This window comes from Gobius niger (assembly GCF_951799975.1).
Source record: "Gobius niger genome assembly, chromosome: 10".
Taxonomy (NCBI): domain Eukaryota; kingdom Metazoa; phylum Chordata; class Actinopteri; order Gobiiformes; family Gobiidae; genus Gobius; species Gobius niger.
In genome coordinates this window covers 12,783,186-12,796,796 of record NC_136861.1, presented here as the reverse complement: position 1 = coordinate 12,796,796, position 13,611 = coordinate 12,783,186, and the positions used below count along the sequence as shown (strand labels likewise).

The window sequence follows — 13,611 nt, the reverse complement described above, 5'->3', positions numbered from 1 at the left end:
CCAAACTTTTTTGCCTGTGATCCCAAAAATTGACATGTAAACAACTTGACCCCCATTGTATTCAGTTATTGGGCCAGATGTTGTGCCTGGCGAAAGGACTGCACAGGCTTTTAGCGAAACTGCTGCGCTATAGATACAGACGGCATCTCTGGAGTCGCCCATATATGGTCATGTTTGAAAACCAACAAGTCCTCCAAATCCATACGACACAAGTGGTCGTTTGTCTTATCCCTTAATTACGACCATATAAGACGTTTACTAAAACAGCGCCCCCAAGCTCCCATTGAGGGTATGTACATTACATTTAACCCAATTCAGAAACGACTTTATTTTACGTAGTGTTTTGCGATGACGATTCCAAAACACAAACGCAAAGAAATAAATCACAAACATGCACATAAGTAAAGCCGTCCCAGATCTTCAGCCCCGCCACACCTGTGGAGGAACTGAACGTCCAGAGGTGCCAAAGGCTCTCCAAGCGCGCTCTGCGCTATTACGCATCACACCTCCCCAACCGCAGCAGCGGCTACAGGTCACCACCCTCATCATTTATTACATTATATGTGTGAGCTATAGGTTATCGCCATTTTACTCACAACAACAGCGACACCAAAGCACAACTCACCATTGACGCCTTCGTTTCTTCTCCTCCATATGCGTCACTGCCAACTCCATAAACTCTCCTGTCCGCTTCCATCTCTGTCCTCAAACGTCCTCGTGTCTCAGACTCCGTGTCTCCCGTACGTCCGGTTGTTCGGTGACCGCGGCGATCCTCGGATCCGCCCCGGGTTCCAGTGCGCATGATGCAGGGAAACACTGCTGTCACCCCGACAAAGTCGGGCCTCGGCTCCGCTGCTGTTCTCCACAAAGTCCCGCATCTCTTTCAGAGTTCCTCTGGAGAACGTGCTGCCAAATGTCCTGATCAAACTGATGTGGTTCATTTCTCCGCAGTTTCGTCATTTAAGGATAAAAATATAAAACATCACAGCTGTGTTGAGCTCGCGGGTTTTTCCAACTAGATTTGACGGACACTCGCTCTGTCCAATGAAAACACGTGAATCAGCTCGAGGGCGTATGGGCAGGTGAGCCTGCGCTCTGATTGGCTGAAGGGTCAGCTACGTCATATCCAGTAATATTTGTTAATAATTATCATCATTATATTATAAACAATCTGAAATAAACAGTTGTAAAGCATTTCCTCTGATGTCTGTGATTTATATGAACAATGTTACACATTTTATTATTTTTCTATTCAAAATAAATGTCTTGGTCATAATAATCATTCTACCCATATGTGTTTCTATGCATGACATAATGGGCTAAACACATGATGCAGATTAAAGGTTATGATCATTTATGTGTCATTACAAAATGTGTCTCTGCATTTGGCCCCTCCTTCGACTGAGGCGAGCCGTCAGGAGCAGAGGGCAGGAGCGTGTAGCATCTGGGGACCATCTCCAGATGTGGAGCCAGGCTGATGGTCAGAATCACCTGCTGGAGGATTCACCTAATGCACATGTTTTATGTTTAAAGCGAATGTAATAGAGACACTGCAGATGTGGCACTTTGCTTTCAGTGTGAATGTTTTGTCATGTCTGATTGTGTGTGCGCAGATGAGCGGCTCTGTCAAGAAAAAAGACAAATCCCCCTCTGGGGCTAAAGACGTTTATCTTATCTTATCATATCTTATCTTTTGTTGGGGTGCAGATGAACTCCACACTGAAAGGGATTTTAACCCAGGACCCTCTTGCTGTGAGGCCAGAGCACTAACCACTCAGCCACAAGTGCCGCCATCATGTAAATCATACAGACGACTGTCAAGTGTGTTTTAATAAAATATAGAAATGTAAACATGACTTTATCAAATAGTAATGAGGAGGTTGCATTATTTCTGATCTGTTTTGTGCAGAGGACCATCATCATCATTCCCTATGATGTAAACATTTAATGAACAGCTGCAGGGACAGATGTGCTTCATGGAGTTCTGGACAGTCCAATTGCGTCCAGTTCTTTAGGTTCCTTTGTATGCCAGTGTACGACACTGAGATGGTCAAATGTACACGCTCACTTTTATGTTACATGACTTAACACTGGTGATCCACATGTGGCTGTGGCTCCTCCTGTGGCTCCACCGACATCACATATGATCAACCAACACACACATGCACCCACATGTATGTGCGAACCCTCACGGTCCAGAAGAAACGTGACATGATGAAAACTATAAGAATTATGTTTTTGTTTCTTAATTTTATCATAACCCCTGAGTAAATGTTTGTCTAATTAAAGTTTAGTGTTGATAAAGCAGAGAAAAAACATAAAACAATGTTGAAAATTCTGATATGTGTAAAAAATACCCCAGAAAAAAATAAATCACAATTATTTTGATAAGACACAAGAAAATTAATACAGGTTTAGATTCATTGTGCTTTGATTCATTTTCATTTTTTTCTTCAGTTTGCCGCTTGCAGATTTACTCAGTAAAAAGAGAACTACACTCGAGTACAGATACTACTTCAAAATAATATTACTTGAGTAAAAGTAAAAAAACTCAAATAACAATTAAAAATATAAATAAATGGATCCCAGAAAGAATAGTTATTGCTGCGGTAAATATATAAATGCATAAGTAGTATATAATAAGAAATGTACAAATAAATAAATCAAATCAAATACATAAACCCCTTTCTTTTTTCTTCCCTCCTGTGCACCTTTTGCTATAGGGTTAAATCCTGCTTTAGTCCATATAAATCACAGACATCAGAGGAAATGCTTTACAACAGTTTATTTCAGATTGTTTATAATATAATGATGATAATTATTAACAAATATTACTGGATATGACGTAGCTGACTTTTTCAGCCAATCAGAGCGCAGGCTCACCTGCCCATACGCCCTCGAGCTGATTCACGTGTTTTCATTGGACAGAGCGAGTGTCCGTCAAATCTAGTTGGAAAAACCCGCGAGCTCAACACAGCTGTGATGTTTTATATTTTTATCCTTAAATGACGAAACTGCGGAGAAATGAACCACATCAGTTTGATCAGGACATTTGGCAGCACGTTCTCCAGAGGAACTCTGACAGAGATGCGGGACTTTGTGGAGAACAGCAGCGGAGCCGAGGCCTGACTTTGTCGGGGTGACAGCGGTGTTTCCCTGCATCATGCGCACTGGAACCCGGGGCGGATCCGAGGATCGCCGCGGTCACCGGACAACCGGACGTACGGGAGACACGGAGTCTGAGACACGAGGACGTTTGAGGACAGAGATGGAAGCGGACAGGAGAGTTTATGGAGTTGGCAGTGACGCATATGGAGGAGAAGAAACGAAGGCGTCAATGGTGAGTTGTGCTTTGGTGTCGCTGTTGTTGTGAGTAAAATGGCGATAACCTATAGCTCACACATATAATGTAATAAATGATGAGGGTGGTGACCTGTAGCCGCTGCTGCGGTTGGGGAGGTGTGATGCGTAATAGCGCAGAGCGCGCTTGGAGCGCCTTTGGCACCGCTGGACGTTCAGTTCCTCCACAGCTGTGGCGGGGCTGAAGACCTGGGACGGCTTTACTTATTGCATGTGGGGCTCATTTTGCAAGTTTGTGATTTATTTCTTTGCGTTTGAGTTTTGGAATCGTCATCGCAAAACACTACGTAAAATAAAGTCGTTTCTGAATCGGGTTAAATGTAATGTAAATGTACATACCCTCAATGGGAGCTTGGGGGCGCTGTTTGAGCAAACGTCTTATATGGTCGTAATTAAGGGATAAGACAAACGACCACTTGTGTCGTTTTCTGTTGGAGGACAGTCTCTTGAAAACAGTTAAGGGGGAAAACAATTTGGTGAAAAATCTAAATTTTCTCTAATTATTCAAAAAGTAAACGCTGAATTATGAATATAGTTTTCTACTAAATAAAGATACAAAGACATGGAGTAAAGCAAAGTGGTTCAACAGCCCATTAACAGCACATAAGTGATGATGGTACATAATGCTACGGCTGCCTTTTTTCGCTTCTACTGAACAATCTGCTGTGAATAAACATCCATATTAACCCGATTTCGACTTTTCTTTATTTGTAAGTGACAAATAAGTTAATATTTCATCAGAAAATGGCTAAAAAGAGTGAGAAACTGTTTCCCAGAAGATTCTATTTTCCTCCTCAGCAAAGTCACGCCCCCTTCTATGACGCAATGCCGTCTGTATCTATGCACCTTCGGTCCCGCTGTGGCGCGGATCGGCACTCGCTTGGCCGTAAACGTGAACAAAACAAATGCACATGTTCACCCTCCACTCCCCCAAAACCCCTCTCCCTCGCCCCTTCCCGGCCGCTGAGTCTGATTGGAGGAAAAAGGCTCTTGTAGATAACACTGCCAAAATGTGACACTATAGTCTGTGTTTTCATCGGGTCGTAGCTCAAAATCTCAGGTCTTAGGTTGTACAGGGACAAAGATTTAAAATAGAACCGTTGTATGACCAAGGACGACCAACATCAGGCAGTATCTGATATTTTTAAAGGGTAGTTGCAGAGTGACCCTCCTCTCACTGCAAATAGGATCTCTGACAGTGTCCCGTCAACACTGCACGCCGCCAGAGTCACAGGAAATAGAGGCCGGGCATGAGCGGGTCCGACTCCGCATTTTACAGGACTTTCCCTGCAATTTTCCATAGAAATAAACACCACGGCACTTGCCTCAGCTAAACACACAGCTTCTACGGCCTGATATTCGCTATGATTCTCTCTTTGAACTATTGCACAGTGGAGACGAGTGCAGCTCACAATAATACAATCCCCATGTGACATCTAAAAATCGCACACTGTACACCAGCCATTACAGAAAGCCCTTCATCTGAGTCGTTGTGTAATAGGTAGACCCTGGGAGTGCCATGTTTGCAAAATATTAATTACAACAGAATTCCAATTTTCACCATTTGGTTTTGTGCAAACAACACACAAACGATGAGGCATTAATAGTGCTGTACAGTTGTTTACTCAGACATTAATAACAGGTGACAGCAGGTGGTTGATCAGAAGGAGCAGATGGTGAGAAGAAGCACGCTGAGCGGAAGAGGCGTGACGGAGCTAAAACCAGAGGATACCCCATTAATGAAAGCTAACATTAGGTGGCAGCCCGGAAAAAAGACCTCTAATAGATCTGTCGTGAATAGTTCCTCATAGGGGTGTAACGGTTCAGCTACCCCACGGTTCAGTGCATCACAGGGCGCAAGTGAGATATAAATAATAACTTAGTTTTGAAATGAAATAGCCTGAATGTTCAATATTGGGTAGTCAGAATAAAATTGGCAATGGTTTCTCATTTTTAAAAGCGGCTTTATTATAAAATGTGATCCTGGGCTTAAGCTCTGGCATTTCAAGCTGTCCTGAAAGCAAAACACGTAGCGTCCCGTGAGTGAATGAGTTAATGGTTCCTTGATCTAAAATACTGTGTGGCTGATAAAGAAGAAAAGGACTGATGCCAGTAAATGCAGACCATCACCACACACTGCCTGCTTGACTTGTCTTAGAGCTTTTAAACGACTATCTTTGCCTAATTGAATTCACTAAACCGTTCATGGCTGTTTTGAAGTAAAGTTATTAAGATAATTAAATCGGTTACAGGCCGACTGCATTTGGAGGCTAAACTTAAAATGCTTTGAACCGGGAGCTACATAGAACACACTGGAAAAGGGGACAGGGGTTTCTCTGTGTGTGGATTGTCCAAATGTTGCACTGCAAAAAAACAACACAGACAATATTGCTGCAATGGAATGGTGTCCTTTGTTGTCTCTCAATGGGGAAATTTGTCTTGAGTATATGGTGCTGCAGATACACCCACACAAGACATAATAAAAGCAAAGGAATTACCAGCATAATAAAATAGTGAAATGCTTTTATACATTCTTATTCACAAAGCGTGTGGAGGCTGCATTGCTATTATTCCAGGCAAAATGAGCTTATGGGGAGAAGTAATTGGGTATTCACTGTTTTGAATGAAGAAAAACCTAAACTGCGGACACTGTAACCCCCGGATATATTTTTTCATTCTTTATTTTACCAGGTGAGTCAATAGAGAACCAATTCTCATTTACAAACAGATTATGAACAGTTGGAGGAAACCGATTCCCTTCGAAATAATGGTTTTAGTTGTTTCAAAGTCACACCATTAAATCAAAATTGCTTCAGTGGACTCAACTTAAACTTTAATGGGTCATATACAAACTGTTTAAGTGAAGATAACTTAACACATTACTCAAATTACACTCCATTATGATATATATTTGTCTTGAATTTGTTTTCACAGCCGTCACAGAGACACACACAAAAGACAAACAAATTTCCCCTTGTGGGACAATAAAGGTCTGTCTATCTATCTATCTATCTATCTATCTATCTATCTATCTATCTATCTATCTATCTATCTATCTATCTATCTATCTATCTATCTATCTATCTATCTATCTATCTATCTATCTATCTATCTATCTATCTATCTATCTATCTATCTATCTATCTATCTATCTATCTATCTATCTATCTATCATTTAAGTGGACAAAACTTTCAGATCTACAATATGGGAGGGTCCATGTAAAACTTAAAGGTTTTATCTGCATTGCATGTAATACTTTAACCTCTTAACCTCTTTACCCAAATCCCAGGTCTGACTATAATAATATGTCCATTTATAAACTCATACCTCTTATTATTATATATCTCATACACCTTTGAACCTTTGAATATAATCAATAGTTTATTGAAAAGCAACTACTTTTGTATTTGCTTTATTCACACATTCTCTCAGAAACGCCTCATTTGAAAGCTAAGACCTACAAAACGGATTGTAACTTTTTTGTTGCTGCTTTTTCTTGTCTCATTTTTGTCGTGTTTTGGTCACTTTTTCATCACATATTTTTTGTTGCATTTGTTTGTTGCTTTTTCATCACTCTTTAGTTGTTTTTTGTTGTTGTTGTTGTTGCATTTCCAGTTTTGGTCGCTCTTTCTCTGGGTTTTTGTCACATTTTGGAAGTGCTTTCGCAGCGCTCTTGTCTTTTTTAATCGCTTTTTTTAAATGTTTTTGTTGCATGTTTGGTCACTTTTTGGCTGATTTTTCATCTCACTCTCGTCTTGTGCTTTTGTGGCTTTTTTAAAATTGTGTTATTGTTGCTTTTTCGGCACGTTTTTAGATTTAGGTAAAGCCAAACTGGAGAAAATATGCTTTGTTCAGTGGGGGTTAAGAGGTTAGATAAAGTACACTACACACAGAGTTATACAGCAAAACAGATTTTCTATAAGTGAACAGTATAGTATTTAACCATGTAACCATTCCAGGTATTACATTTATTATTGTTCCAATATGTGTTAAGTTACTATATGCACACTTACAACAAAAACACACAGACCATTTCATGCCAGTGCAGGAACAGCATGAGCCGATCGAACAGCGGTGGTTTTTGTGTGGGCTTGTTGTGTTAGCGTTGATAGCAGTGGGAGAGGGAGCAGTGGGGAAATGCTATGTTTGGCATGCAGTCGGGGCCCCAGGAGAGGAGGCGCCATTGTCCTTACATAATACAGCATTTATATGGAATACACGGAGCCCTCCAGATCCACACAGATGCACGAGTTTGCAGGAGATATTGTAAACGTGGCTACCTCAAACCTATTCATCCTCAAAGCCATGTAACCTTGTGCATTCAACACTGACTGAGTGAAAATGTTTTACCTGTTGTGTATACCGTCATTTTCCAGATGATGGGCTGCTGCTTTTTTCGCCGGCCCTGAACCAGGTATGATATACACCGATGAGGCTAATTTACACATTTTTACGTGCTAGCGGTGTAGCGTTTAGATCTTATGCCTGACCAGAAATTCGGGCCGAGATATCATATAGAGGAGCACAATAGGATACAGCAGGGGTAGGCAAGTTTGTGTCACGGAGGGCCAATTTTCTTCATTGACAAAACACCAAGGGCCGAAACTCACAATTGTAGCCCAAAGTACAGCACCTTTTCTCTACAAATATAAGTTTCGCACATAATATATGACCTAATGCAGTGTTTTGATGGGAAATGTGAAAATATTGACAGTATTTTCCATATTTTAGAGTCCTTTTCACATATTTGGTCTCTGATTTATGAATAAATGTTTCTTCAAAATTCTCTTGGGGGCCAAAGGTTTTATGCTGGAGGGCCGAATTTGACCCCCGGGCCTAACGTTGCCTACCCCTGGGATACAGGATGAAAATAAAACCTTAAAGGAACAGGCCACCATTTTTCCATACTGTGATATGGGCTTATCTGAGCTTTGATGAGTTAATGCGTACCAAAGATGTTGTTAGCATTTAGCCTCTCCCAATGTATTCCTATAGCTCCAAACGGGGGTGAAGGTGCGAGGCTACCACACTCTTCCATGGGCACAAAGACCGGACAGGTACGGATCAACTCGCCTAAGCTCAGGTAAGAACATATCACAGTGTGGAAGAACTGTATGCTCTCAGTCACCCATAATGACCAAAGATGTTGTTAGCATTTAGCCTCTCCCAGTATATTCCTATGGCTCCAAACGGGGGGGTGAAGTTGGAAGCTACCACACTCTTCTATGGGCACACACAAATACCAGACAGGTACTTATCAACTCGTCTAATCTCAGGTAAGAACATATCACAGCATGGAAAAACGGTGGCTTGTTCCTTTAAGTTTTTTGTTCCCTGTATCCTATTGTGCTGACTCAAATCGCTTTGGTTGCCCTCATCTCATCTCTCAGAAACACAGTGATGATGACAGCTAACTACAAGGTTTAGTCAAATCAATTTGTGTACTAGTGATGGCCGGTTATTTTTTAATCAATGCCATAGATAAATGATTCATTATTTGTTTTTTTTTCTCTATATTAAAAGTGTATTATGCAACTTTTTATGTGGGTAAAAATGTGAAAAAATATGAGTGGTCAGCATGGCGCCTTTACTTTCCATCACAGTGGTCTCTCTATCTATCTATCTATCTATCTATCTATCTATCTATCTATCTATCTATCTATCTATCTATCTATCTATCTATCTATCTATCTATCTATCTATCTATCTATCTATCTATCTATCTATCTTGTATTTTACAAATGCTACTTGATATCAATACTCGTGACCCGGTCTCAAAACTCAAGTGAGTACTGATTTGTTATTGATATATTGATACAATGGTATCGATCCTCCAGTTCCTGTAGCCTGTTACTGCTGCTGCTGCTAATGACTCTGGAACTACCACTGCACTTATTTATTATAATTTCCTGAAAAACAAACCATTATATACAGATGAGCATAATCTCAGGGAAAAGAAGCTGCTCTGTCCTGTATTCCTCTCAAATACTATCGCCCAAATGCTCCAAAAAGATAAAATATTAGTCACACACTACCCTCTGGTTCAGCTTTTGTCCTATTGGGAATAATTAATTATCTATTTCCTATAAGCCTCCGCATGTTGCACGACTTCGCTGCGCTGTCTGTGTGTCATTTTCGGATCTGCTGAACTCCACAGTCATCTCCCTTTGAAGCGTCTCTGTGTGAGAGACTGGAGAACCTCAGGGCTCCGTGACTGAACCACCGCAGTCGATCCCACATCCTCCCTGGGTATCGCTGCATGACGACCACGCCGGCTTATTGTGGTTTTGGGAGATGGAGAGACAGAGAGAGTGAGACGGAGCGGTTCCTTTGCCCCAGCTGCAGCCATAGCGGGTTTAAATGAGCTTTGAGGCCTTTGGGGACATCGGGTCGGCGTGTGGTGAAGTTGTCCCGCCGCTGGCTTAGCTACATGTGTCTCTTCATTGTCAATGTTTTATTTTCACTTTGCCAAAATTGCACAACCGTATTTAAATTTAAATGCCCTTTTCGCTCCAGACGACAAAAGTTAAGTGTGGCTGCTATTGCTTACAATTTGAGGGAACTTTTCCCATTTCACAACATTTTAGAGTCTGGAGTCCAACCCTAACCCTGACCAACAAACACTCGCTCAAAGTTTAACATCTTCACTGCACATGGAAATGAATAAAGCCAAAACAAAAAGATAATCACAATAGCAATAGTAGAAGGGAGTGTAGATCAAGTTTAATACGGCTCCAACATAAAATGATATGGGCTTATACCTGTGTATTCCCTGCTTTCCATGAAGTTGTGTAGGTTCCCTCCTTTTATCTGAAGTATCGACACCCTTGTATCTTCATTTAGTAGAAAACTATATTCATAATTCAGGATTTGTTAAAGTAGTTTTTGAATAATTAAAAAAATTAAATTCAATTCAATAATAATTTTTCTCAAAATTGTTTTCCCCTTAAAGGGACTATACAGAGTTTAAAGATGGTAAAACTTTTTCCTCCCCCTACATGTTCCAGCCATGTCCTAATGTGTAGAATGAGCTTAGACTTGTTCACCACAACTGCCTCTAAAATCCTGCACTGTCACTCAAAAAGGTGTCACTTCGGGTCCGAATTGCCGTCATGCACAAGCTTCATATAGAAGCTGCAGTTACACATAACACCTGAGGTGGCAGTAGTGAGCATAAAAATGACCAACTTGCATCTAGTCTCTTGTTCTTACTGTTTTCAAACATGACCATATCTGGCCGATTCCAGAGATGCCGTCTGTATCTATTGCAGGTGTAGGCAACGTCAGGCCCGTGGGCCAAATCCGGCACTCCAATATAGAAGCTTTGGCCCTCAAGATGATTTTGAGGTCAAAGGCTTGTTAATCACCTGAGCCAAGCGCGTTTTCTACAGATTGGCTTTACCCAAATCCTAAAGCTTGAAAAAAGAAGCAACAAAAGAGAGACAAAAACATGCAGAAAATGTAAAGAAACCAAGACAATAAAGCAATTTTAAAAAACTATGAAAAAGCAACAAAAACATGACAAAAAAAAAAAAAACTCTAGGGCAATAGGTTAAAGTAAAAAAAAAGTACATTGCGGAACATACAGTCAATTCCTTTAAATTTCTTAGCAGAACAGCCCTTAAGTCATGTATGATGTAATACTGGCATTTGTGGAAAGTGATGCTTTACTTTGGAAGAGAACTGGAGTGTTCAAACTTGCCTACCCCTGCCCTATTGATTCATAAATCCAGAATGCTAAAAGACAGCACATCCCTGAGCTCCTGTCTATATATAAACGTCTCTATTTGGGTTATTTTTAGACACATTTCTACCACTTTTGTTCTGTTCTGTTGGACATCTTAAGCCCCGCCTCCCGAATCACTGCTCCCATTATTGACAGGAGCCACCGACTGTCGCCAATAGCAGAACCGAGTGGGGGTGGATGTATTTACACTGAGCGGCCGCGAGGATGTGGCATGTTGTCAATTTACCGATGATTACAATTGTTAGAGAGTTGAGGCTCATTAGGAAATAAACAGTAAATCCTTTGTCGTTCATGCACTGTGCAATTACGGAAGCCGTGAAACGTCTCATTATCTACAAAGCGGCCTCACAGGTTAGATTCCCGGCCAGCTACGGCGTTGCAAATAACCAGACTGGGAGGAAGAAGGTACTATAGTAAAATACACGCTGAGCAAGCAAAATATAATGACAACTTACAGTACAAGAACCAGTAATTACTTCTTCTTTTCTACACATATGAAAGACCAGGAATTGTCTTGTTGCATGATGTGGAGGCGCTGTTTCCGCAAACCTTAAGGTGGGAGCGCTATTACTTCTTTTCGTAATTAATTTCCAATAAAGATTAGCTTAGACTCGTTCGACGTCTGTGTTTATAAAGATTGAAAGATTGTCTTGAAGCTAAAGGCAAACATGTAATTGAAAACTAACAAATTAAATCAAATCTATTGACAAGATAATTGTTTTCATGCAGACGTGTTCTTATTTGCAGCAGCAGCACTATTTCTAATGTTGTAATTCATCATATTCATGTGAACCGTTCAGCTGAATAGGAGTTCTCCATCGTAGACAAAAGGTTTCTCTCCAAGAAAGCTTTGTCAGCAACACTCATGATGTCACGTTTGGCAGCAGGCCTGTAAAACCTGCAGTGGGAAGTGTTTATTTTGCACTAGTACCAGCATCTTTGTCCTGAAAACTACCTTTTTCAAAGACAAGCCTTTATTGTTGACAGAGTTTTCTGTGTCAATGACCCTGTTTAGCTCCCCTGATCCCTGCGTGTTACCCGTCTATCGATCTGCCCCGGGGCAGTGTCTCAGGCGCATTGACTGTTGACTTACCAGCGCGTTGTGCTTGTGTGAGTTTGGAGTAGACCAGGTCCGCGGACTCGATCAGCGTCCTGCTGGTCTGAATCATCTGCACACAGAGACAACAGATACACGTTATATTCTGTCTTATTGAATAATGTTTAACTTTTTAAAACAGTCGTACAGGATTTGTATAGAGGGTATGCAGGTGATGTCAGAGGAAGACAACAGCATGGGAACAGAAGACAAATGAGTGACAACACAATCACAACACAACGAGGAGTTGTTGCAACCTAACCACCGATTAAACTTGAATTTGACACTTTTTTTTACACATACAGTATGGCATCTTTAAAGGAACAGGCCACAGTTTTTTCCACACTGAGATATGTTCTTACCTGAGCTTAGATGAGTTGATACATACCAGTCTGGTCTTTGTGCGTGCCCTCATTCACGCAAAACGACCAAAGATGTTGTTAGCATTTGGCCACTCCCAGTATATTCCTATAGCTCCAAATGGGGGTGAAGTTGGACACGACCAAGCTCTTCCATGGAAACGCATAAAGACCAGACAGGTACGTATCAACTCGTCTAAGCTCAGGCAAGAACATGTCTCAGTATGGAAAAACGGTGGCCTGTTCCTTTAACCTCTTAACCAAGTGCATTTTCTCCAGTTCAGCTTTGCCAAAATCTAAAAAGTTACAGCCTATAGGCCAGGGGTCTCCAAGTACATTTTCCTGGGGGCTAAAATATATCGGGAGTGTATTGCGGGGGTCAATAATAAAAAGCTCCAATAAAATATGGTTTGATTGGAAAAATACTATTGAGTGACGATGTGTCGGACTGTAGCCTCGTAAAAAAACAGCTTACACTTGTATTGCACTTTACAACCCAAGTTTCTGCTACATTGTAGTCATAATTCATTCACTCCACACTCTGTGGTGGTAAGCTACTATTGTCACCACAGCCGCCCTAGGGCAGGCTGTCCATGGCTGTAATGTGTTGTTTGTATTGTGATCTCTAATTATGCTCTGCTGGACACGTGTGGAATTCTTTCCTTTCTTTATTTAAGCGAATAATAATTTAAAGGGACTATACAGAGTTTAAAAATTGTAAAATTATGTATTTTCCTCCCCCTACATGTTCCAACAATGTTTTAAGGTGTAGAATGAACCCAGACCTGTTCACCACAACTGCCTCTAAAATCCTGCACTGTCACTCAAAAAGGTGTCCGAAGTGCCGTCATGCACAAGCTTAATTTTGCCGCGCAAGGCCCAAAGCTGTGGAACGCACTTCCGGTACAGCTTCGAAACATCACTGAGTTGAGTGTTTTTAAATCACAGTTGAAAACACATCTTTTCAGGAAAGCTTTCGATACATAGCCACCGACTCGACTGCTGTTTTTATGTGTTTTTGTATTTATTGTTGTCTATTGTGATTCTT

General features: G+C 41.0%; 1 protein-coding gene across 1 annotated transcript in view; it reads right to left on the bottom strand.

Annotated features, from left to right (window-relative positions):
- LOC306968831 (inactive phospholipase C-like protein 2) overlaps positions 1 to 13,611 on the bottom strand; it is a 176,609-nt gene that overhangs the window by 23,758 nt on the left and 139,240 nt on the right. Inside the window, exon 4 of the mRNA XM_079564368.1 lies at positions 12,202 to 12,277. Within this exon, the coding sequence (XP_079420494.1) occupies positions 12,202 to 12,277 (76 nt within the window). The remainder of the gene's footprint in view (positions 1 to 12,201; positions 12,278 to 13,611) is intronic.